Source organism: Nanorana parkeri, unplaced genomic scaffold, assembly GCF_000935625.1.
Source record: "Nanorana parkeri isolate BGI_ZX_2015 unplaced genomic scaffold, ASM93562v1 scaffold1116, whole genome shotgun sequence".
NCBI classification, from domain to species: Eukaryota; Metazoa; Chordata; class Amphibia; order Anura; family Dicroglossidae; genus Nanorana; species Nanorana parkeri.
The window spans coordinates 117,686-145,593 of NW_017307384.1; the positions used below are offsets into that span (position 1 = coordinate 117,686).

Here is a 27,908-nt window from a genome sequence, read left to right on the forward strand (position 1 = left end):
TACTGTCCACAGTCGATAACGTTTGGCAATATTTACTTCCTCAGGACTGGGTTTACTTGTATAAGTACATTAAGCCTGAACCCTAATTAAGACAAAAAAACTAAAGTTAAAATACATAAAATAAATACTTATGTTACACACATGATACAATACATGTCAAATATATGTTCATACATATGTTCTACAAGGTACAGAGCTTTTCCACCTCTAAAACAGCCAGGACCCCAGGTTGCATTGACTGGACAAAACCCGCATATATGTGCCCTAGCACAATCTATATATTTACAGTAAGAACAGGGACCACATTTAAAAGTACCCAAGGTAATGATGATTTACTATGTTGTCATCTGTTAAAATGTGCCAGAACGTTTGCATAATCAATCTAATCTTCTTAGCTTTGTTGTTATAAGGGGTTATCAGTCATCTTTTTTGAGTTTCCAAATGTTTCTCTCCCTGAAATAACAGTAAATCACAAGGGCTGTTTTTCGTCCAGCGATAAAATGTCTTCTGGCAGCTTCTGCTATACCGATTGCTAAGAAACCTATTTTGTAACTTTGGAAACTCAAAAAAATAGAATTTTAACCCCTTTTGACAATGAAGCTCTGGAGATTAGACATATTATGCAAAAGCACTGGCCCATTTTAACAAATGGCAACATAAAAACAATTTGTTGTTGAAGAATAATGGATTATTTTCAAAAGGAGCACTTTAGTGCGCAATATGCTAGTGCCAAGTCATTTGGAGTCTAAGAAAAAAGGGATCCTTGTACAACATTGCCTTTGGGCACTTTTAAATGTGGTCTCTGTTCCTACTGCAATTATATGGAATGTCAAAGGATGATTTATCTGCCAAATGTGATTTATTCTATCCAAAACACGTAAAGGGTAATTCACAAAGCTGCCGATAGAGATCCAGCCGTAGCTTCGGCTGATCCTTCGGCTCGCTTCGGTTGAATCGAAGGACTGCAGTACGAGCAATTCACTATAGCCCGTACAGCAGCCGAAGGCTGCCGGGTGGCACAGCCAAGCCGAAGGCATATGCGGAAGTGACACTCAAAGCAGGGGGCAAACGGCCGTGATTTTGCAGCCGGCTCTGCCTAGTTGTTATTCATTGGCTGGCACCTGCTAGAAGACTCTATCAGGTACCGGCCAATAGGAAACAGTTGGGCGGAGCTAGCGGTCACTGCTAGCTCCTCCCCAATTGTTTTTTTCTGTTTAAAAAAAATCTTTATTTATTTTTAAATGTTTACTATTTATTTACATCTTTAACATTTTTCAACCTTTTTTTTCCCCCCGACTTTTTTCATTGATTTTCTATTCTGCTCAGTACCACGGAGGTACTGAGCAGAGTAGCCGAGCCTAATGCCGCTCGGCTGCATTCGGCTATTCATTCATTGCTGTTTGGCCCCTATGTGAATAGGGGCGAATGGCAGCAAGTGAGCTGCCAGAGCTTTGGCTTAGCCGATCCAGATGTTGAATCGGCTGAGTCGAAGTGCAGCCGAAGGCAGCTGATGTACGGCTGATTTCAGCCAATGTACGGCTGAAATCAGCCGTACTGAGCCGGAGTGAGTAGCTGAACGTAGTTCGGCTCACTTCACTTCGGCTGGGTTATTCACTCGGCTGCCTTTGGCAGCTTTGTGAGTAACCCCCATAGTGAATTGACTAACCATCAGGTTTATATATCTTAGGCATGGGCATTATTTATATTAAATGCTATATATACGGTACCTGAAAATATTGGGCTCTAAGGCTTCAATATATTACAGGAAATTCTTTATCAAATACTTACCGTAATTCTCCTATCCTGTTTACTCCTTATGATAGCCTACTATGGGCCAGCTCTGCCAGGAGCCTCCTCTGCCTCCTCGCCAGGAGCTGCAGGCGTGTGTGTAGATCTCTCACTACATGCACATATTTTGTATTTTTTCCATGGCAACCAATATCCTCCCTCATCTTAGTGACAAGCCCTTTCTCTCTCATGCTGATGGACAAACTCTTCCTCTCTGCTACGTCTATTATTAATCTTCTCCCTGGTTACCAGTTCCCTCCTTCACATTAGTCATATATTCTTCCCTTCTCACACCGACAAGTTAACTTAATCTCACACTTCTTATTTACTTCTGCCATTGTAACTATTTACAAGGGACTTTAAGAGATTCCACTTCTTATTCTCCCCTCATCTTTATTGTACTGTTGTAAGAAACTTACCCCATATCGTTCTGGGGCCGCGATGCGGGGGCCGCGCACGCGCCCGGCGTAACCTAGCTCCTCCCTCCAGCGCACGCGCACAAGCCTCCTTAAGCCGCGGTCAGTTGAATCTTCGGCGTCCAACTGTTGGTGACAGTGAACGTTGAAGATTCACTTCCCTGCAGTCGCAGACCGATCGAGGGACTGCCACCCTACCTTCACTACTCCTCCACTGTGATTGAGGAAAGGAGCGAGACCATCCTGCGATCCACCTCCAGCAAGGAACCGCAAGTACCCGGGTTATCAGAGGCACAGCTTGCCTCCATACTGCATATACCAAAACCTGTCATTTTTACCACCCTATTGAAGCTTGGTTAAGAACTGTCAGTAGCTGTGTGTAAAAGGCTATTCACCTGAGTGCCTGCTTCCAGGGACTGGTCTTGTTGTGTTGGGGAAAAGATTGCCTTGCTGTACGGAGGAGAGTGTTGCCTTTAGGAGACATTAGTAATCTGCTAAGGGTTATAGTCAGTAACCATTGCCACACCACTGACATGCTTGGACTGTATACTCACCTGATCAATCTATAACAAATTATTACTACTGTGGGGCAGAGTGCATTGGATGCTAAACCTACTCTCATCTTGTGTTTTCAACCCCATTAAGCCACACTAACGGTTATATGATGTTACCGGTCTCATACAAATCTCTAAGTTGCTGAGTGAGTATGCAATAATAACTTCTTGGGAATACACTTTGTGTATATAGTGGAATATATAAGAAAGAGGAGTAGTAAGTAGCACCACGCATTTTCAGGACGTAACAAGCAATATCTCAAATGGGAGGGAAAAGAAAAAAAACACTAGAGACTAGTGCTACAATAGAATTTTGCTATTCAGAGAAGGCAGTAGAAAGGATTGAGCTGCCAAAATAACAAGAGGCAGATAATACATCTGATAAATGTATTGGAAAAACTCCAACTGGTCACCTTACTGAGCTGGTAAGACTGATAGCCAATTTAAGTGGTACACTGAGGAGACTTTAGGCTGGAACCCTGGTGAGGAAGGCAGGAGCACTTTGTGCGGAAGAATAAGGCAATAAGGCTCTTCAGATGAGAGTGCCGTGAATGCAATCTTGCGTAACGAAGTTAAGTATATGTACTGTAAGCTTTTTTAATCCATAAAAGATGGAACTGTGTATTGGACTTGCAATTTAATATGTTTTAATATGCTGTTTAATAACAAGGTTTTAGACATTTTAAGTTTTACAGTATATGAAAATGTGTCCTCAATGCTGCATTAAAGCCCCTTGGTCTACTTTTTTTATATTTTGCTTTTATAATTTTAGGGTGGCATTATTGTTAGGAGGAAACAAATGGCACTGTTTTAATAATTCCATGTTGAATAGAGTTCTCCTAAAAAAAAAACACTATTTACCATCACCATCAAAAGTGACATATCTGTCATTAGAAGCAAGCTAAATCGGGGTGCCACCACATCCAAACTGCACACACACAACAAAGAATTGCTAGTCCTGTTCACAGAATCTACTAAAATATCTCTATAGTATGTACTCACTGTCCATGTGGTTAACATGTATTGATAAACTACTAGCCAAGTAGTCTTCCAATGGTAGTCTTTTCAGATCCTTTTTTCAATAGTCATCAAAGAAAACAGCTCATGTCTTACTTTTTATAGAGCACAAACAGCTCTATTTCTTCTGCATTCACTGCAAACTGTCACAAAATAAAATTTGGATTCTCAGGTGAAACAGGTTCAAGGGCTTCTATGATGCAGGCCATTATCATTATCTAAAAAGGAAAAAGTAACACAAGCCCATAAATAAACAAGCCCTCTACAGTTGTACTGAAAATTCTAGTAACTCGATACTGCTAACCAATCAGCAATCAGGTCACTTAACTATGATGTCTTCCCACTCCCCAGTATTGTTAGTTGATCTGTTGACATGGTCGAAGTTAAAATTTTCAGTAACTGTACCACATTTACATGTTTTGTTTGTACAAAAACAATAGCAGAAAAAAATCTCACTAGTTGTTTGTAATTTGCCATTTTTCTTAAAACATTTTTTTAAATTAAGATCCTTATGATTTTCTTTGACTGTTCTGCTTGTAGCTATGTATATAGTAAAGAACCCCTAACATATGTGTTATTGTGTTATAGCTCAAAAGTATTAATGATGAGATATTCTAATAACATTATTTGGAGTGTGCAAATTACCTTATTATCACACAACATATTTTATAGGTGAATATTTCTGGGACCTTAGCCATGGCAAACTGCCAATGGCACCAAAGAAAAAACACCCGCAGCTGATATCTTCTAAATGGAAAGAGCTCCCAGCTTCCATTGATGCTGCAATAAGGATGCAAAACCCAGTTGCTGACCAAGATGGAAAAATCTTCTTTTTCAAGGTAATTTTCGGATAAAAGTGCTACTTTAATAAAGTGGCAATGGTCACTTGCAACCAGCTTTTGATGGCACAAACGCAGAGAACACTAATGCTGTCCACACACATTGCAATCTGATTGTTCAACGTCAATTCGAATGCAATTTTTCATCAAAACTAGAGGTGCACCGAAATGAAAATTTCAAAACCGAAACGAAACTGAAATGAAAAAAAATGTCAGGCCGAAACCGAAAATGTTTGTTTTTTATTCTAACTTTAAAAAAAAAATGTAATATGTTATTTTTATTTATTTTTTGTAAACGTGTGAGGGCGTCTTAAGACGTCCTGCCTCTCCCCCGCTCGTGTCCGGCACTCAGCGTGCACGCGAGCGGGGAAACTGTAAGCATGTAAATGGCCAGCGATGGCTGTTTACATTCAAGCCCGATCGCTTGCAGGAGCTGCGGGTGTGCGCCCCCCCGTACCTCCGCTGTGGCCGGTCTGGCTGCGACCGACACGGCGATACTCTCAGTGGAGATCAAACGGAGATCAGTACACGATCTCCCTTTGATCTCTTCTTTGTCCCCGAATGCAGGAAGTGATGTATACTACATCTCTTCCTGCATTCAGTGTCACTCTCCGGGTAAAGAACACCGGTGAGAAGCTGATGAAGCAGATCTTTGCTTCATCAGCTTCTCTGGGGGTCCCTAGGTGACATTAGGGGTCTTAGAGACCCCTGATGTCTCCATAATGAGGACTTGTAATGTAAATTGGCTATCACATAGGAAATGTCTTGGTCCCCTATGTGATAGCAATAAAGTTAAGTGTAAAAAAATAAGTTTAAAAAAAATTAAAGCATACAAAAAAATAAACAAGCTAAAAAAAGTCACAAATAAAAAAAAGTAAAATAACACGCGCAAACATGCGTCGGGTGCGCCAACGTGCGAAAATGACGATTCCGCCTATTGTGCCGCACATGTTACATATCGCCGCGAATGTCGGAGTGAGAGCAATAATTTTAGGGCCATTAATTACTGATAACACTAAACTGATGAGCAGTAAAAGCTTTTAAAGCGTCGCCCATGGCCAATTTTGGGTGTGGTCGTTTTCTGCAATTTCAGGGGCGCGCACAATTTTAAAGCTTGATATGTTTGGTGTCTATTTACCCGACTCTGTATTTTATATTTTAATCTTGGAAAATAGAAATTCTTATTTTAAGTGACAATCAACATGGATTTATAAAAAAACAAAATACTCTTGTCTTAAACTGTTAACATTTTAAGAAGACGTTATTAGTAGTTTAAAATAAAGAAGGACAGTAGACGTAAGTTATCTGGACTTTGCAAAAGCATTTGACAATGTGCCCCACAAATGATTTATCTAAAAACTTTTTTAAGATTTAATGAAGTGGAGTCAGCTATATGTACATGGATAAAAGCTGGCTTCAAGAATGGGTACAGAGAGTAGTGGTAAATGATTCAGCCTCTGAGTGGGCTAGGGTTCTGTGTGTAGAGTTCTTACTTGGGACAAATTCTGTTTAATTATAAACAACACTGAGGTTGGAATTAAGAGTTCAGTTTCTCTATTGCTTCAGCACAGGATGTACTGTAGCAACAGCTAGCAGGAAGACCGAGATAAAGAAGGGGATGCAGTTATGCATTTTGGTGCTAAAAATTTTCAGTCAACATTCTCATTAGGAGGGTTTACACTGGGAGACTCAGAGATGGAAAATGATTTTGGGATCCTAGTGGACCTCTAATAATAAAAGTAATAGTAATAGCACGCAATGTCAGACAGCTGCTATGGTATTTATTCAAGGAATAAATTGATAATCTTGTCCTTTTACAAAATGCTGGTTTGGCCTCATATTAAGTAAGCAGTCCAATTTTGGTCACCAGGCAACAGAAGGGATGTTCTATTTCCCTTAGAGAGGAAGCACGTAAGTGAAGATATGATTACTCTGTACATGTTATTCAATGGTGACTGTAAAGCCGGTAACAATATGAGGATATGTGGTCACAATTTAAGGCTGAAGGAGAAAGGGGTTAATCTTAAATTCTTAAATTACAGAGACCTTTATTTATGAGCAGCAAAAACATGTAACTCTCTTCCCCAAGTCGTGGTATCAGCTAGCAGTACTGACAAATTTAAAACACTTCTAGATGTCTTCCTCACTGAGCATGATATAAAAATATATACATACTCTTAAAAAAACAAATTGTCACACAAATAAACCGACGTGCACACACACATAGGTTGGACTGGATGGACCTATATCTTTTTAAAACCTTATCTACTATGTAACTATGAATACTATACGTTAAATCAACCCCTGTGTGTCGATTCACACAGTTACTTTATCTGTATATTTGGTGCATGACCGTTCTTGCAGATTTTTAACGTTTAACGTGTACAAAGAAATACTCTTTTGAACTTAAAAGTCAGTAGATAGTATGTACACAACCTTGATCCTGTCGCTATACACTACTGTACACAAAAGTCCAATTGCAATGTCCATGTTTACTCAAAGATTGCTCTGACATTATGCAAGTGGCCTGTTTAACCATTTCGGTAGGTATTTCACTATATATATATATATATATATATACATATATATATATATATATGGTGGTCTATTCTGGTGGTCTATACACACACACACACACACACATTTATTTTTATTTTTTGGGGGGCGGGCCTTACATTTAGGTAAAAGTGGATGAGGGTAACATTATTTTAAAATTAAAAAATACATGCACAGCCCTTGCAATAGATTCCCATTTCTGGGAATCTTTTTCTTTCTGTGGACCAAAAAAAACATAGTGCATCTTCAGTAAGCACATATTTTGTTTTTTTGGGGTTTTTTTTGCAGTGTTTACTTTAAAGTCATGTTTAATGTTTAATGTGACAATCACAATTTATCTGTGCCAATTTGATTGACTAATGAAAAATGTTACCAAGGAAAATTAACTAGAAAAATGTCATATTACGTGTGCTTTCAAATTTCAGTTTGTATGTGAATGTGCACAATTTGCAAATGAAATAAAATCAATCAACTTAACATTTTAAACATTAAAAGACACATTTTGTCTTCAGACAGTCAACTGCATTCTGGTGGTCTATTCCTTAGTTTATGACATTACCTTTTGATTGTATTTACTGTTCCTAATGGATCAAAATGGGCAGAAACTGACTGAAAATTACTACACATAGGGCCAGCAGTAAGGTAGGTTAGATACTAAAATAGCTATGTCTTATGACTAAACAAATTAAAGTTTCTTAAGTTGTTTGTTTAAATAAGTTAAAATAGCAGTTACATTGGTAGTGCATTGATTTAAATGCTGTCATAGATTCTCTTCAGTACCAGTCCCATGATGGTAAAATTTGTCTCCAACAAATGTGTTTCTGGAAATCTACCAGGTTATAGCATTAAACAATTGATTCTTCTTATTCCTCCCATTAGAATTATTTGCTAAAGTTTTATTGGCAGAGTTTAACATTTGTACTACTTTTACATTTGTACAGGGAACTAAATATTGGAAGTATGAAAATGATAAAATTGAAGCAGGCTATCCAAAAGCGATAAAAGAAGGATTTCCTGGTATTCCACACAGCGTAGATGCTGCATTCACTCAGCCTGCCATTGTAGCTAAGGGAGGTAAAGTTATTCGGGAAGAGAGGATATTTTTTATCAAAGGTAACATTTTAATTTTATAAATTAAATCACCAACTGACACATATATGCAGCTCAAAAGTTATAATCCCAGCTGGTCTTCAGATATGCTGATGTTTGTCACTCTAGTGAATAGCAGATATTTGATTTGTACAGTGGACCTACCAGCTCATGGTGCAGACTACTGTATTTTCCAGTACGTTAGACTGATCTCACCAAGCTGCATGACCTGTGCATGACATTTTTTTGCAGTTTCATTCTGCTGTAGGTTAGAGGAAAAATAGGCTACTGGGTCAAAATTTGTAACTGGCTCAAAAGAGTAAATTAAAAACTTATTTAAAAAAATGACAGTATTATATTGTCAATAATATGTATAATAGGAAGTCAAGAGTAAGGTTGGGCAAATCTGCACAGGTTGGATTTAGAACCTGCCTGATCACTTTGGGGCTGCCTGATCACTTTGACATGTAGGAAAGGTTCATCTGTTCTTTCTGGGTGCCTGTAACCATCATAGCAGGTGTCAATATGGAGAGCACTGGAAGATCAGTGAACATCCATTTGCTGATCTACTCTGGGTACTATAAACCTGGGAGCACTCAGCTGTGAGCACTTCCAGGTTCAGTGCAGTTAAACCCAGGACGATATTGTCCAGGAAGAAGCTGATCTAGCATAGTTTCTGCTCGATTCTCTTCAACAGCGTGCAGAGGTGACATTAGGGCACTAGACCCCTCAGGTCTCCTTAAGAGAAAAAAAAAATGTTTAAAAAGTAAATTAAAAAACACTCCAAAAAATTTCGAAGTCCCCCACCCCAACGTACTTTCAGAAGCAAACATGTGCATTGGGTGTGCATGCATATGAAAACTTTGATTGCGCCACACATAATAGGTATCGCCACACATGAAGTGAGAGCAATAATTATTGGCCCATCATTCATGGCTAACTCTAAATTGATGATCTGTAAATGCTTTTACAACATCACCTATGGATAATTTCAAAGTCCCCAACCCCAACATACTTATAGATGCAAACATGTGCATGCGTATGAAAACATTGATTGCGCCACAGACGAAGTGAGAGCAATAATTATTGGCCCATCATTCATGGCTAACTCTAAATGAATAATCTGTAAAGGCTTTTAAAGCATCACCTATGTATAATTTGGGTTACTGTAGTCTTTTTCCATTTTTCAAGCAGACACAATTTTGAGACTTGACATATTTGGTATTGCTTTACTCATCGCAAATTCATCTTTTTTTTTCTTAGCATGAAATTAGGTATTATTTTGCGTTTGTTTATTTAACTGTATTTTATTATGTAACTTCTATTTATTTCATAAACAGTAGCGCAATTATCGTGTGACATAAATATTTGCAACTGTCACCATTTTTTTCTGCAGGGTCTCTGCTTTCAGGCTTGAAATGTGCATTTTAACATAAATGCAAAAAATTCTCTGGCAGCAAAAAGTTTACAGCAGTATTGTTTTCGTAATCTATCCCAGAGGGTCAGTGAGTGGGATAATGTAGATGTAAAGTGCAAAGCAGGTGTGTGGGGGGGTCTTTGTATGGTTAGCTAGAAAGAAATTGGTACCCAGGTGTTTAGCTTTTGCTGTAAAGAGGTTTAGGGTTTCCCTGGGTAGAGTTTTGATCCCCTAGTCTCAGGGCCGAGGGAAGGGAATTGGCATCAACACATGCAGAAATGGGTCCGTGGTTTTAATGTAATTCCAGGGTAGCTAGTCCTCCCCTTGTAGAATGTAATTGTCTGCTCTTAATGAGTTCAACAGATTAATTGTTAGACAATGTCACTGATGGCATGAACAGCAGTATTTTGGTGCATGACAAAAAAATCCAGAGATGTATGGGGTCTATATATGCTCTCAGGAACATAAGCTGTCACCGACCCCATCATTACCCTCCCAAATTTTTTGCACAAGTCAGAAATCCTACCACTCACAATCCCCCCCCCATCCTTGACATTACAACCACAGCAGTCTTTTTGATTTTCATGGTCCTCAGGCTGCATTAGATACCTAGGCATACAATTGACAAAACATTACCACCGTCTATATGCTAATAATTACAAGCCTCTGATTTACACTATAGCAAAGGATCTCTCTGGCTGAAACCTGTCCCCTTTCACATGGCCCAGTAGAATAAACATTCTAAACATGTATGTGCTGCTCCGAGTTCTGTTCTACCTACAGATGATCCCCATTTCTTTTCCCAAAGTATTGTTTGCAAAGCTCAAAAGCCAGTTTCTTTGTTTTCTTTGAAAAAACAAAAGGCTACAGTTCGCTTACAAAGTTTTGTGGGGGCCCATGGAGTTGGGAGGCTTGGGAATTCCAGATGTCCACCTTTACTACAAAGCAATCGTGCTCCAAAGAATAGTGAACTGGCACTTTCATGTTTCCTCCAAGTTCATTGGAAACATTTATGGCAGACAGAAACCTGACTCATGCCCAATGGTCGCCATGTAAATTTATGTGACATCGCCTCCCTTATGACCCATGATGCTCTCAACCTGTGGGAAACAATGAACAGAGGGATTGTCTAATCCCTCTAATGCCCCACTTTCTCCAGTAGGGGGATTTATGTGGTCTCTCCAAGTTGAACAACTCTCTTTAAAAGTGGGCACTTTAAAGAGATGTACGCAGCTGCAAATTCCTACAGCAAGGGGGTATAATACCAATTAGTGAATTGAGGGAACGATATGGAATCTTCCCCATGGATGCATGGAGACACCAAGAATTACAACATTTCTTCCTCACTGCTGCATCTGATTTCTGCGTTATGACATCTGTTTGGTAAACTGTTAAGTTTTTTGTGTTGGGATTTTTTGTTGGCAGATTCAAGTTCATTTGGTGTGGTAGAATAGTTTGCTAATATTTTCTGTTTTTTTTTTTTTAACTGCATCCAGTGTTTGATAAAAAAAATCCGCATTTCACATATTTGTGCGCCTCCCAAACTGTGAGGGGGTTGGTGGGGGGAACCATTGATGGAGAATTACAGTCACTATTTCCGAGCAAACAAAAGGGTCTCCTTTGTTGGATAGCCACATGTTTATGCAGTAAGTGGACGTGAGCATAGTCTGAAAGCAGTACGTTGTTGATGGATGCAGAAGTGATAAGATTAATGTGGTTCTAAAAAGAAGTCCATCCAGGAACATGCTTGGTGCACAGAGGAGAAACAAATAATTTTTTTGTCAAGCGGATGTGCAAAGTGACATGTGTTGATTAAGTGTTTTTAGATAGTAAAAGGAAAGATATAAGGGACACTTGGAGACATGAAGTAAGGGGTCGTATGCAAAGTTGAAGTTTTCTCCCGGGAGTAATGTGCCATTACTAGTCATGTAGCTGGGGAGAAGGGATGTTAATTGATCTGTATCTGGTAGGTAAACATTTGTTAAAATGACCTGGACGTTTCCCATTTTTTCCTTGATGAATAGATATCAGCCCTGGGTGTCCTGTATCTGGGTTATGAACATTTGGTGATGAGTATGCTGACGCCTTTTGATTTAGAAAATATAGAAAGTATGGAAGGACACTGGTATGCCTCTGAGAAGTGTCAGAGTTTGGTAAATTTGTCTTTTTTTAAATTGGTTTCTTGGAGGTATGCTATCTCACACAGAGGACATTAACAACAGCAACACTTTAATCATGCAGTCAGGATCACAAGAATCCCTGTTGGGAAATACAGTGCACTCAGGGCTGCATGGAAACCTCTTGAGTTTGTAGTATACTTCCGGATGCATTCTGTCTTTTTGTAGTGCTTTTCAAGGACTTATTCCTCTTTTTTCAGGCCTAGTTAAGGGGGCTGTTGACAGCAGACAAATAGCCCGAGAGGCAGGAGAAAAGTCTAGAGGGCAATCAGGGGTGTGTCCCAGAGTGCAAATAGAACCAACAGTAAAGTACAATATAAGGGGAGACACGCTAAAACAATAAGGGAACTTAAACCTAAAATGCACTGAAAATAAAAAGCTAGCAAAAAAGAGGGACAGCGCTAAAACTATAAAACCTGCAAATACCTAAATAACAATACGTCAGCCTTCACTAGTTTAATGTATAGAGAGTTTGAAATAAATGCATTAAGTGACCTAAGAAATGAATATAAAATAGATGAAAAATATACATAGGATGTGCCTGTTAAATTCGAATAAATACTTTGGAAGGCTTATATGTTGTATGCAATGTTTGTATAGGTGAAAAAAGGCGTAGGGATAAAAATATACAGTATATACTGTATGTAGAAATAAAGCTAATATTAATAATAAAAAATAATATAAAATATGTAAAAGTATGTAATCAAATAGCCAGTAGATGGAGAACCAGTTAAAAGAACAAAGTGAATGAAGGCTGTTAAATAATATATCCTACTCAACATGGGAAAAAAGATCCATTGCATTTTTTTAAAAATACATTCCATCAGTAAATCCCAACAGTTAACCAAAATTGTATGTGGTAAACTACCTGGGGGTAGAAAAGGATTAGAAATAAGGGGTATGAATAATACTGGGAAAAAAAAGAATGCACTGAAAGAACACTATGTTAGCAATGTTGCCAATGTGGAGTATGTAAGAGATTTGCAAAGCATGGGAATAATGTATAGAATAATTTATACATCCAATTCTTCATTTAGACCAGATGGTGACATAGTATTTATGGATAGTTTCTAGATCCAGTAAGTTTCTGTTTGCAGAGTCTACGGATTATTTCCGCTAATGGAAAACTAGTAGGAATATATTCAATGCTAACACTTTCAAACCCTCTGTGCTTTTTTTGTTTCAAAGTAAAATGTTGTGGTATGCTATGTTCTAGGGAGCCCTTCGCGACAAATTGCTGGTGTTATTATTATACAGGATTTATATAGCACCAACAGTTTGCGTAGCGCTTTGCAATATAAGGAAGACATTACAATCACAATACAATTCAAGACAAGATGGTAAGGAGGGCCCTGCCCCTGAGGATATACAATCTAAAAGTGTTCCCCTATCCTTTTTCTTAAAGGTTTTGTTGTATGACCCACATATAAGAGGCCATGGGGCAAACTAATCCAACAACATAATCATGAAAACTTGTAATAAACTGATTGCTATGTGTGTGTTTTAGAATGGCCATGCAGAGTAGTTTAACCACTTTAGGACCAACTGTTGTACATAAATGGCCGGTCTGCTCGCCTGTGGTTTTGAATTGATGTACATGTATGTCCTTGGCCCCACAGCATCACAGGTTGTTATTGTGCACCCTTCTGCATCCTAGCAAGTAAGGGCACTGTGCAGCTCAGCCACTATTTTCATAGCAAAGGCTCTGTTAAGACTGTACAGCTTACTTGGTGGATTGCACACAAAGAGAGATTTGGGGAGGTTTAGCAGGTGGGCGAACTGTATTTTCCTATGGGGAGTGTAGGATAGTGGGCAGAGTTGATAGAGTGTAGCTCCCCTATCTGCCAACTACATGGTGCCAGAGATAATTGTTAAGTGTTTGTGACTATGGGAGTCACTGTGGAGTTGAAAGGTAGATCTCTGCTCCAGGAGCTCTATTGTAAGGGCTCAGTCATCTACAGTATATCGTTTTTGGGGAGCAGCTCAGGGTTTTTAAGAAGCAGCAGGCTTGTCCATGGCAAGGCACAGGACCAGGCCTACCAATATGTAGTCGCTGTATAGCTCTGTCAGGTTCCCCTTAGGGGGAAGCAAAGGGAGACAGGAGCAGGACTATTTGACAAGGGACTACTCACTTAAGGAGGGATGCAAGACTCTAGGAAATAACCTCTCCATTGCTCTGGGCTACACCTTGACTATTCTCATCACTCAACTATAGTTGGTAACCATCATGTGTTTATATGGGTTGTGCCATCACCAAGGAAATGGATGACTGAAGTATGTAATACATTGTTCAGAGCAATGTTTTTAGTGAAATATTGAAATTGCTCTCTGTGTGGTCTGATCCTTTCCCCAACCTCTAGATGGGGGTTTCTCCTGAGAACAAGCTTGAGTGGGCTGGACTGCTGTGGTAACAACTAAAGAAGAGAGTGTGTGGAAGATTACTGGTAATACTGGTCAGGATAGGCTGGGTGTCTCTCAGAGGTGGGCTCTGCCATGAAGGGGCATAAAGGTGATTGTCTGAGGACATGAGTACCTTGAGAGTCCCGTGTTTAAAGTAACCCAGGGGTTCTAAACCACTATAAGGGCAGCCAGAAAGCAAAAAGTGAATGCAATACATGATGGAATGCCTGGCACTGCACACGTGGTACAGGAGCAAAGCATGCAGTCTAGCACAAGCCCACTGTATGACATTACATATTAAAAGAATGTATGTGTTAAAACATATGCAAAGGAGGTACCAATAACTGTGACTCAAGCCTATGTTAATATCAGTCTTGGAAAAAGTGACAGTTTTGCAGTCCCAAATAGACATCCACATAGTTTATGCCAGTTCATTTGGATGAAAAATTGTGAACACTTTCATAGATCACTGTGTTGAGTTAGGAAAGACCTATCCCAGCATGGGCAGCAAAAGACCTAGTGATTTGATATCTTTCTGACCAATTTTGGTCCAGGTCTCAAGCTTCTTCTGCAAGGTCTTATAGAATGTTTTCCACATTGCAATAAATGGTGGCACACACCCAGCAATATGTAGCAAATATTCAATACTATAAATTGTACATATGCAATATGAAGAAGTCTAACAAAACAATACACCATATTGGGGTAAAAAAAATCACCCAAACCTTGTAAAATCAAAAAAGTATTCAAAAATCTTCCCAGCGCAAATGAATCATAGCAAGCCTTCCTCCTTAATTGGTTCCACCTGATCACACTGTGGCAGCTCCACAAGGCAGAGAACCTTAACTTCTATAAAATGACAAAAAAGGAGAGCGCCCACTCCATGTGAAGGATCGTTTAATAATTTGCTTTTAAAAAATGGTAATGTTCTCACAAGAGAAAAGTGACACAAGCATATTCAATGGTTCCCCTCACAGGAGGCTATCGCCCATCAGATGCCACAGCACAGCCAAGTCAGCTCGCGACCGAAGTCGTCTTCCAGCAGCGAGTGGCAAGCGTTAACGCGTTTCTGGGGGCACGCCCCCTTCCTCAGAACCCCTCTGAGGAAGACGACATTATTAAAGTGACCCTGTCAGCACAAGGACATTTGTATACAAAAGCATACCTGCTAAAAGAAGATAACATACTTACCTTTGCAGCAGTTCATGTCGTGAAATGCCATTGCTTTGCTGCTTCCTGGCTGTTGCAAGTATTTCACACCTCCAGGTATGTGGAATACCAGCTCCCCTGCCATAGGCTGGTTCCTACTGCCAGCTTGTATGTCACTACAGGATGCAAGTGGGAGAAACCCATGTGTGCAATTGGGGAAGCATTGCTGGGAAGCAGTGATGCAGCGGCTTTTCAAGACACTAGCCACCACAAAAGTCAGTACATTACCTCTTCTTTTAGCAGGTATGCTTTTAAATTTGAGTGCCGCTGTGGCGACAGGGTCTCTTTAAACCAAAACTCTTTACATTTTTACTCACCGGGCAGGAGCTTATCCACGCATTGCGTTCAGTATATAAGGTGGATTTTGAATAGTATATGCAACATGTCTCTAACTGTAACAGTTTGTAGTATAAATTACCTCTCCGATTGTTCATGTGCACTCAACTGCATAACATTCAGTTTGAGAGGAAGCCTTTGTATTTCATGTTTACATGTCGGGAAAAGTAGAACATAAATTGCCCGAACAAATATTTTATATATGATATTCTCTAACACATACTAGATGATTTATGCAACATTTAGTCCCTTGAAATCTTTATCTATATGCTCATAGGTTGTTTTTGTTAGGACATGATATTAAGTCTGCATGTAGTATTTTTAAATCATTATCCTTTTTTCTCAGGAAAAAAATACTTCTTGTATGACCCAGTCAGCGGAAATAGCACAAAACCAGAGTCACTGGAAGAAGACTGGTTTGGCGTGAAACTACCAATTACTGCTGCACTGAGCCTGAAGAATGAGATGTACCTCATTGGCAGAAAAAAGTTCCAGAAAATTCTAATGCTCACCTACTCACATAATCGGGTATATGGCCAGATTCAGCAAGCTAAACCTTTGAACCAACTGCTTCTATGCGAGTCTACTAAACCATAGTTATGCAGTGCTGCTTGCCGCCATTATCCACTGTCCATAAATAACTAATGTCTCTATAGTTACTGAAAATTTTTTACTGTTATTTTCTTTTTCAATAAAGTTACAAGTGGCAAGAGTTATATTTTACATAATTTAATTCTAGAACTGGAAAAAGCGATATCTATTAAAGTTAGGCTTACTTTAGTTCATAATTTATTGTGGAAGAAAACAGGCTTTTTGTACTCATTGTAAAATCTTTTTCTCTGACTCCATTGATGATAATTCATCAACATTTGGATTATACTGCTGCGTACAGAAAAAATGGCCACTAGGCACACAAAATGGAAACCAAGGGCATTAAAGAGCCACTTGCGGAACTAAAGCTAGCACTTGCCTAGGAGGATACTTTGACCATTTAGGACTTAGAGAATGTAAGTATGAAATAGTAGGTCACAGTGGCAGCAGAAGCCAGATGATGAAAGGCCCAAGAAGTACTCACTGCTATAGCAGAGCGGTCTTAACAGGAAAAAGAGGTAATTATCTTGGAACTAGCAGGACTGCACAACAACCTGTCAAATCCTCTAAGAATAGTGGACCTGTAATAACAACAGGAAATCCATCTGCCTAGAAGAAGAAGTGGCCAAGACAAAAACCCTGACGGCCCTCACCAGATCCATACAATGAAGAGAAATCTCCTTGGGGTGAACCCAAGCTGGACACAACAAAGGTAAACATATCGCCATCAGGTGAAAAGCAGACACTACTTTTCACAAAAAAGGTAATTGGTCTAAAAAAGAAACAACCTTGTATTTTTGAAAAATGGTATGAGGAACCTTATAAGACAAAGTTACAAATTCGGAGACCCTTTTAGCTGCAGTGATGGCAACAAGAGATAACAATGGAGGACAAAGAAAAGGAAAAAACAGGACAGATACCTGACCCTGGAAGTGCTAAGGGCTAAGTGTTGTACTACTCCTAACTGAGGAAAAGAAAGAATACATCCCAATCAAAAAACACATGTGGAAAATCCCCAAAGGATTTCCACTGGCCGTAATTACATCATTTCGGAAGTAAGTTTGCAAGCTTCAAGCATGGTAGGATTGGAACCAGTGTGGAGGATCGGTCCTTGGGAAAAGAGATCTGGCAGAGGCAACAGCACATCAACTACAAGACAACAAGGTTGGTGTACTAAACTCTTTCAGGCCAATTATGAGCTATGAGAAAGATTGGAATGCCCTTGCTTTTAATCCATCAAAGAAAAACTAACAGCAGAAGAAAGATGTAATTAGGGTATGCTGATCCAACAACACTGACAAGGTATCTGCTGCATCTTCTGTCTGCAACTTAGAGACAAATGCAACAAGTGCAACTTTTTTTGGAATCCAGGAGCAAGCAAACCAGCTAGCAAACATACAGTATGTCCCAGATTACCTTTTTTTTACATTTGTTTGTTGTTTCCAGGGAAAAAAGGCACATACCATTAAAAACAGACAATTTGAACAGGTGAAGTCTGAGCACCAAGTGACAGTGCTCTATTTCAAACTGCATATCTAAGCTTCCTTGTCATAAGTAGAAATCAATGTATAATCCAATTCCCCCTGCACTGACAAAAGGATGCCAAGGTACATGCTCAGCCAGCTCATGTATGGCACAAGATGCCTCTAAGCACTGCAAAATCACTGCGTGCCAGGTCCAGGGAATTGGTCTTATGACAACTTCATGCCAGTCCCAGGGAATTGGTCATATGACAACTACATGCCAATCCCAGGGAATTGGTCATATGACAACTACATGCGTGTCCCAGGGAATTGGTCATATGACAACAGCCGCAGGTGGCAAGGGAGAAGAAAGGCTCATGTTCCCTCACCTGCACCGGTACAGGACCAGGGCATGTGCTGCCCCCCATTCTACACTGCATCCTCACCAGAAGGGAAAGAGGCATAAATATTACAATAACAGTAATAAGTAATAAGTAATATTACAATAATAAGTAATAACGGATGTACATATAGTTTGATATAAGAGAATACAGCCTGAGTATTAAAAAAGGAGGACATTAATAGAAATTGAGCAGGTGGAAGGGGTTATAGTCTTAAAAGGGGAAGGCCTTCAGTTTTATGTGCCTAGTGTCTGTAGGAGGCAGTATAATTCCTATGTGGCTTAATTATCATCAAGACATGTCCCTCAGTGGATAGGGAAATGCTAGCAGTTACGTGTATAGTATTTCACATTATGTGTAGTGAAATGTAAAATAATTATAGAGGTTATAGGGGTGCTCATAAATCACAGATTACAATAGTAAGCAATGCCAAGCAGCAGGCAGCAAAGGAAACAAGATACTGGCGCATTAAAAGAGGGATTTTAGCAAGGAATAAAAGAGTAATGAAGACCGCCTTCAGCAAATAAACGTATTTACCTTAGAAAAGGGGCGATTACGAGGAGACTTATTGCAGTCTACAAAATCATCAATGGGGACCACAATATGCGGAACGAACTGTTTAATCCGAAAACTGTATTGAGAACACAGGGACACAACAGGAGGTTGGAAGAAAAGGGGGTTCAATCATAGAATTCATAGGGTGTTTTTTTACTGTGAAAGTTGTGAAATTCCCTTCCACAGACAGTGGTATCTGCCGATAGCGTTAATAAATTCCAGAAACTTCTTAAGGAGTTTCTTGTTTTACTTCGTATACAAAAATATTGGCAGTGCTAGAGCCATATAAATACAAACACAGAATCACATACACCCATACACACATAGGTTGAACTGGATGGACCCTTGTCTTTAACCAACCTTACCTACTATGTTACTATAATATAGTGCAAATATATATACAATAGTTTAGCAAAAGTATGAGGTGATTTCATAATATGTGATTACACAAGAACTGTATTCTTGCCTAGTAGCTGTTTCTGTGAACTAATGTGAAAACATATTTTCAAAAGAATTTAACACACAAAAGAACTATTAAAATATAAAAAATGCTGTGCGGTGTGTTCCAGTGTGATATACAACAATATGGTTTTTATGCCTGACAATATTTGAAGGTCAAAAAAAATCTTCTCCAGCGGTTGGTAAGAAAAGCCCCTATAATCAGGAGTTTTAACTTCCTCTTAATTTTCACCTATATATCTTCAAGAATTAAGAGTACATTGCATTATGCATCAAATAACTAAATTGTCTGCTAATGATATAGATAACCCAGTTTGTTGCTAATGGTCCAAAAACAAAATGTGTATAAAAACACTGACAGACACATACAACCACAGACACAATCTCACACACTCACAGATATTCTCACACATACACACTCCAAAGAAAGTAATTTTTTTTTAAAGATCCACCCAATCTCCCTACCTTACGAGAACTGGAGTGGATCCACAGCCTGGGGTCCAGAGTGGGCTGCTGTCCTGTGATGGAGCTCCATCCATTTGTGCATTGCTTGTACAGCTCCCTTGCGTGCCCTGTAGAGGAGCTGGGAGCCAGAATGTGATGTAATTCCGGTCCAGGCACCTCTACAGATCAGGTGAGGGAGCTGCAAGCAATGCACGTATAGATGGGGCTCCCTCGGGGCCATACTCCTAGCCCACCCCACCTCAAGCTGACACTCGGTGCCGGGTAGCATTTTTTGAATGGCTGCTCAGCTTGAGAACTGACAGCGCTGGGGAGGCTGAGGAGCCTCTCACCTAGCGTAGTGAAAGGCATGTGGCGACCCACTGAACATGGGGTTGCGACCCACTTTTGAGAACCTTTGCATAGTGGGCCTTCTGGTGCACACAGGTCTTGCCATCTATGCTGGGCATTGAGAACCAGTGCACAGTGGAAAGAGCATACCGGGTAGGCCCGGCAAAAGTCATCCAATCCTATACGGCGTGAGTAATCATGCGATATTTAGACTACAATGACAAGATGGTGATTCTATGTGGTGATCACTAAACCTTTGGCTCATGTCAAGTGGAGGGGTCACAAGCTCCTCATCTTTGCCGATTATTCCTCTGAAGTCAGCTGCAAAAGGAAGGCTTTTGTGTAGGTTTGCTCTACATTGTTCTGCAACAAGATAGGTTTCTCCCTGGAGTACCCACCTACACTTCATTTACAAGATGGAGATGGAAAGAAACGTACCTTTGTCTTTGTCTTACTTCGAGTTCTCCCTTTTTACCACTGCTGCTTCCCTACAAACACAATGCCTCAACCATCTACCACCAACTTTTCCTCACTCATCCTCCTCATCGTCTTTACTTAATTCTAATCCTCCATGATGCTTTTGCAGCAAGTATATTACTCTAATCGCTATACATTATTTCTGCATATTACACTGTCATTTTTTGTCTTTAATTTCTATATCATCGGTTTCATTGACAACAGACTGAAAGGGTTCTAGCCTTTTGATTGCACCCATCTTTCTGAGTAGACAATACATTGTCACAAAAATACAAATAAAAAATGGTAGCCCACTGATCATTTAATGTACATATCCATGTGCGATCAGATAAAACTCATGATCCACCCATAAATGACAATGAAAATAGAAAAAGAGAAAAGGGACTATAGGCTCATGAAAAAAATATACAAAAATCCTTTATTGCACATTATATACAAACACATGATAATCCTATTTTAAAGCAATAACTTCCATGAGTGATACATTAAAACATGAGAACGTTTTGACATGCGTGACTCCCACCCCACCCAAGGCTGAATCATCCTCAAAGCTGAAAGATGGTAGCTAGCAGACATAAAAAGTAACAAATGTGAACGGTTACACAGTAACCATAAATCATACTGAAACACATGAAGCAATATTTAAGACTGGAGTACAAGTCAATAGAGCAAAATAGACTGCAGGTAGTGACAAGAGAAATCCAGTAATGAACACAGGTAAGCTCCTCAATCAAATAAATCCAGAGGTAACAAGAGGAATTTGGTTATAAGCACAAATAAACTCCTCTGTTACATGAATCCAGGAGGAATCCACTAATAAACTCAGGTAAAATCCTTAGTCACTAATCCATTAGATCGCAAAACAAGTATTATAATGTGTAATCTAAGGAGTGAATGCGGTTCACTGCATATGTCCTGGTTCACACTGATCATTTTGTAGTGCTTTTCTGCTCGAAAAAAACGCTCCAAAAATCTGCCACTCAAAAAATCCCATTAATTTCTATGGCCCTGTTCACATCTGAGTGTTTTGTCGCAATAAGCACACCTGTCGCTGGAAAACGTAAAGGAGCTTTTTTTTTGTGGCACATTACAGCTCTTTGTGGCCTCATAGACTAAATAGGAAACGATTGAAAACGCTCGTTTGGTGTGTTTTCGCACGTTTTTATGCGCATTTTATGCACGTTTTCTCATAAAAGGAGAACTATGGGGTTAGGGCTTTTCCCCATACATAATTATCCTTAGGGTAACAGGAGGACACAAACAAGCGTCCTCCCATCACCCTAAGCTCAGTATACCGCAAGCTACAGCTCGCGGTATACTGAAACGCCGCAGCTGAAGCGGATCCCGACAATTATGTCTGGATCCGCCCAGCTGCGTGAGTGACAGCTGGCTCTGCCTATCTAGAGGCAGAGCCAGCTGTACCCGCCCCCTCCCCCATCCGTTCCACCAGTCAGCGCTGGAGGATCGGAGCGGGGAGGGGGGAATCCAGCCCCTCCACTGTCACGGCACTGTGACAGTCTCATTGTCACAGGTTGGCTAGAACTATGAGGTGAGTGAAAAGCACTCACCTCATTGTTCTCCTTTAACATCAATGAACTACAATCTGCTCACAAAAATGTGCTTTTTGCTGTATGCGCATAAAACGTGCAAAAACCGCTCAAAAACTTGTATCACAAACGTGTTAAAACGCACAAAAGCGCTGTCGCCTAGGTGTGAACCAGGCCTTAAGGCAAAGTCACTCAGTGTAGCGGACAATGTACAATGATCATACTATAACCAGAGCTCAGTGGCCACACAGATCCGAAACTGTAAAGATCCCAGATGCCGAAAACCTCATGCATATCTTCACCTGTAGAGCAGCCAGACCAAGCTGTTATCCTCCACCAGCCGCCTAACGTCATGACTTATCTTGGGTACTAGAAAAACAGACAATGTGAAAAGGGGAAAAGATGAGTAATATATATAAGCCCAGCCATCAAAGAAGCACTGAGATAATCATATTGTTCATTATACCAGCCAGCCAGGATGTGTTTATGATCCTCCATCGATACGTTTCTTCCGTATAGTGTTGACTTTTTCAAGATGTACATAAAATAGGGTATACTATTTCTAATTTGATTGGTTACAAGGCTTCAGGACTGAAAGGTTGTACCACAGAATTTTATAAACTCGGTAAAGAGCACGTATTGTCTATGTTATGGAAGGTGGTGAATATCTTCTTTAAAAAAAATGAAAGATACCACCCAACCAAGTTCCTTTATACTGATTTCTTTGATCAGCGTGGATGCTAAGATTTTATCTGAAATAATAGCTGAATGATTGGCAAATATAATGCCATCATTGCCGCACCCTGTCACGATCTGGGATCAGGCTTAGAGTCCAGTAGCTGAAACAGCAGGCAAATTCGTGGTAGAACAGGCAGAGTTTGGTACACAAGCAGACGGTAGTAGTATAGGAGCAGGCAGAAGCGCAGTCAGCGAATAAGCCGAGGTCAGCAGCCAAAGGTGTCAGGTATGAAGCAGAAGACGATGAGAGTAGTCGGTGAATCAGCAGCTAAAGGGTCGGTACACGGGTAGCAGTATGAGCAGATTGTATCACAGAGGGAGCAGGAAGAAAGATATTGGCAGGAGCACAATAATCTGGCAAACAGGAAGTGCAGAGCCATGGCTAAAATAGGAAGTTCAAGGGAGGAGCAAAGAGTTCAGAGTTCAGCAGAAACTAGATTTACCTGGGGATTACACATGAGAGCAGGCAAGGAGCTATCCAAGCTTACAGAGTGGCTCAGCAGGTAGAGCCACCGCCAGGCACAGCAGAGGCCCTGGGTTCAGATTTGGATCCTGACATCTGCAGTATAGTAGGGCAGAAGTGGCCAGAATCTACAGTCTTGACAGTCCTGGAGCATTGTAAAGCCAGTCAGGTACATGATGGTGGCATTGTTACTATAGATGATGAAAAGGCATTTAATAATGTTCATCATGGATGGTTCTGCAGGGTGCTGGAACATATGGGATTTCGGGGGTCTTTCTTATCCTTTTTGTCTGCTATGTAAAAGTTTATTTTTTGCCAGGGTCCACACTCAGGGTTTCCTGTCCCCCTATATGAACTTCAAAAAGGGAAAAAAAAAGTCAAGGTCCCCCTCTATCACTCTTGCTTTTTAATTTGGCAATAGAACCCCTGTCCAGATTTTTTTCTACAAACACCTGAGTGTCAACGTGTGGGAACAGGGCATTCACACTGATTTTTTTTGCAGATGATTTATTGTTTGTATTTATTGATTTGTTGTTGTTCACATCATAAAGTACACCACGACCTACCTAAGGTATAAATATGGGTTGCTATCTGGCTAAAAAATCAATGTAGATAAATGCAAAGTACTATTGCTGTCTCAGTCCACTTTGAAGGTGCACCCCAAAGCTCAACCAAAGACCAGCACAGATCCATGGCAACTCTAGACCTCCAAAACCAGCAAGCAAAACAAAATTGGCAACTGAGGTAATCAATATATAAGTCGCTTTGAAAATAAGGTGCACATGGAAAGGATTTTGCATAGAACAACACAATTAAAAAAATTCCCAGCACACTTACCCGATAGCCAACAAAAAAAAATACACTGTTTTTACAATCTGCATTAAAAGCAGAGGTTTTAGTGGCATACAGATCAAGAAAGATGTACTTTCTGAGTGACTGTCTCAGGTGTGAAGGGAATTTATTTTAGACTCTAATGACATGTCAGATAGATATTATTCACATTGGTATTCTAATCTCTTACAATTTTTTCAGCTAGAACACCTCTCCATACCATCACTACATCAACCCCATATAGGCCCTAGGGCGACATGTGCACCAAATATAGCTGACGTGAACACACGCATCTCCTCCCACCACACAAGGTGCTACCTCTATCACTACTCCCTGTCTTTGATAATAAAACTCACCATCAAATAAAAAAAATGTTGTTCAAGAGAACATTCCAATAAATGCTACCTCATATCCAGATGCACCCTATCCAGCATGTGTTTACATGCCTCCTGTCGTATCCTATGCGGAATCAAGGTATATAGACTTTTTACATGTAAGCCCACCAGAATAAAGTATCCTACCTTTTCCACCTGTTGTCATTTTCCAATTACCGGTTTAGAGTCTTGTATTCTAATGAACAACTATTTTCACAGTTGATTGCAATCTACTGTCCAAAAACCTACCCAATTTCTCAGTCGATTCTCTCAACCCTGATACTATAGGGCTTGCCGGGTCATTTAATGGGTCCTAATGTCTTCAAAATAATATACAAAGGCTGGAGTGGTGTATTCCTTCCAGCTACCCCCAAGTCATCTACCATTTTAGGTAATAGGTTAAATAAGACCTTACTATAGCTCTAACAATCACATAACAACCTCAAAACCTCTTCTTTTGTATTGGTCCTCGTGCATCATTCCCCATTGATCACTTGATCTTATAACCACATCTTCCATACATTTTAGGTCCCACAGAACCTTCTTTTCCTCAGGTTTAAGGTTGTCATCTATCCACAAGGACCAAGCCGATTTCCTCAAGTCCCTCTTCACCAACTCTATTATCAATGCAATGTTATGATCCAAAGCCAACACGTGGTGGAATTAGGAGCAAGTTTTGTGTGTATAGGTATAGGGAGACTTTTTTCTAGGGCTGGTAATGATTAAAAATTTCCTGTTCGATTAATCAAAATTTTTTTTAATCGATTAATTTTGATTAATTATAACGCACATACAGATCCAACTACATTGGCCTATACACATACAGCACAACAGAAGTAATAAAATGAACTAGGATCACACTATTAGATCTATATCATCACTGTAACAATTCTTCCTTCTCAAATTAATTTCCTCGCCTTTCACCTTTTTGTTGGGCGTTTCCATTGGGATACAGCCAAGTAGCCCTCGGAAACACGTGTTTGTCGCGCGTTTTTTTACCGCGAATCGCGGTAAAAAAAACGCGCGACAGACGGGCATATTCAATACGCCTAGGTGTGAACCCAGCCTCAGGGATCCCCAAGCTAGGAGGAGTATGGCAGTATGATGCAGCAATCTGGATGCCTTAAGAAGATTCACTTGGAATTTATGGAGGTTGTTTGCAATGATAAACATGGGCTTGTTGCTCTGTGGTCTGATAAGGACAAAGACTTTGCACTCAGAAATGTCTCTATGAACAATTTCATATGGATGGAATGTGATAAGAGATTCTGCCTTAAAGATGAACTTTACCCAGATCTTTAGAATAACAACAAACACACCTTTAGAAATGTTTAGTAATGACAATCTACAAACACGTACTTCTAGATAATTCCCGGCTTTGTATTCTTTGCATACCTCATTTCTCTTTTCCTCCCCCCATTCTTCTGACAGTGGCCTTGTTAACAATGGGCAGGTTACTAGCTCTCCCCTTACTTTCTGGAACTCTGGCACATGTGACTAGGACCTGTGGCCATGCACATCATCTCAGGGGAGGAAAATGCCTTTCCCTGAGATCTCATAAGACTATAAATGAGATTTCCCAGCAATGCTCTGCTGATAAAACCTTCCCAGGATGTAATGCTTTGGCACTTACATCATTTGTGCCAGAACTGGACCAGGAAGTAGATGAACTCTCTTTGTAAGTAAATGAAAAACAAGTTTGTTTAATTAATGAATGTAAGATGATTTTAAATCAGCATGCAGAGCTGCATGCTGCTGTGATTTTTTAGTGAAAGGGGGTAAATGTCCACTTTAAGATGACAATTATCAGTAAACCTGCCTGGGAGTCACCTGTGCAGTGCAAGTGTATATGGAGTTATTAGTTTTCTTTGGAGCTGAAAGCCGATTAACTTTATGTGGATGTTACAACATACTTGATAACCACAGTTGCAGCATGTCTTGAAAGAAGTAGCTGTGTGACTGTTAAGCAATTGGCTCGGATGTATACAGGTTTTGCTGTTATCAAAAAAAGTGCTGAAAACTCTTTGTGCTGCAGAACATATAGATTGTATAAAGTTTGGCAAGTGCTGATTATGACACATGATACAGCTTATAATGCTTAAATGTTCCAATGAAAGGAAAGGGGAAAACAGGAATTGCAATAGTTATTAGATTGGAGAGTTCCTTAAGAATTTGATGCAAAGATGTGTGGCATATTCTTCATTCCCATGATAAATGGAATAGAAATAAAAACAGTTGTTCACTATTAGGACATCTTTGTGAAAGCATGCAATCATAATTGTCAGGTGTCATTAAAAACACTACGAGAATCAGTTATGTAGATATCATATGAACACATATGGCCCACGCAGGGAACTTGTTGCCTCAGGAAGTGTGGGGTGGGCGGCAGCCAGAGCTGCATATTTGTAATTAGTCTGAACAATGTAAATGCTTCCTGCCACTCTTAACCCCATTTTTTTATGCAGAGTAGTGGATGGCTCATGTCCCAGGCAGATGGGCGCTTGTGTACTGTCAGAAGAAGATCTGAACACATGAGCCAGCTGAGCTTCTTTGATATTACACAAGTGGACGGCCACCCAGGACATGAGCCACCCGATACTTTGTATTATTAAATGGAGCCAAGGGTGTCAGGCAGCAAATACATTGTTAAGACTGATTAAAAATATGCTGCTCTGGCTGCTGTACCCCCCCTGCCCCTGACCCCCTCTGACCGTTGCTCTGTGGGTCAGTGAAAGTTTGCTGACTTACTGAGACAGCCAAGGATCCACAGCTGCCGGTTGGTTGCCAGGACCACCTGGCGTCCTAGCAACAAACCAGCGATGTGTACTTTCTCCCCGCCCTTCCCAGCATATAGACTCTAGAGAGAGGACCTAGGACCTTCTGCTTCCACAGTGCTCCACCTCCTGCAGTGAGCCGAGTTAGCTGCCTCTTCCAGTGCTCAGCTTCCAGCCTCCCCACTTAAGAAGGGATGTAAGGGGAGACTCTGGACTTTCATGTAAGGGAAGACTCTGGACTTTCATGTAAGGGGGAACTTTGATGTAATGGGATGCTGATGTAAGGGGGACTCTGATGTAAGGAGGGGCTCTGGATACTCTGATGTAAGGGGGTCTCTGGGGACTCTGATGCTAGGGGGGACTCTGGGCACCATACCCCAGGCTTGTCCTTACATCAGAGCCCCCTTTTTTCAGAGTCCTTAGGACTCTGATGTAAAGGGGGACTCTGATGTAAGGTGAGGCTCTGATGTTAGGGGGCATTCGGATGTAAGGGTGGGGACTCTCATGTAAGGGGGGACTCTGGGGACTTTTTAAACAAAGATTTTGTCCTGACCGATTTACCTCTTATTTGCAGGTGCTGAATTGACTGTGCATATAATGCCGCACATATAAAAGAAGTAAATACAGTGGGGCTGATTTACGAAG

General features: G+C 40.2%; 1 protein-coding gene across 1 annotated transcript in view; it reads left to right on the plus strand.

The window, feature by feature from the left end:
• The window catches only part of LOC108796441 (matrix metalloproteinase-18-like), a 42,486-nt gene extending 26,091 nt beyond the window's left edge, over positions 1-16,395 (plus strand). The window contains exons 7-9 of the mRNA XM_018567922.1: positions 4,448-4,614; positions 8,112-8,283; positions 16,145-16,395. Of these exons, the coding sequence (XP_018423424.1) occupies positions 4,448-4,614; positions 8,112-8,283; positions 16,145-16,395 (590 nt within the window). The remainder of the gene's footprint in view (positions 1-4,447; positions 4,615-8,111; positions 8,284-16,144) is intronic.
• The last annotated feature ends 11,513 nt before the right edge of the window (positions 16,396-27,908 follow it).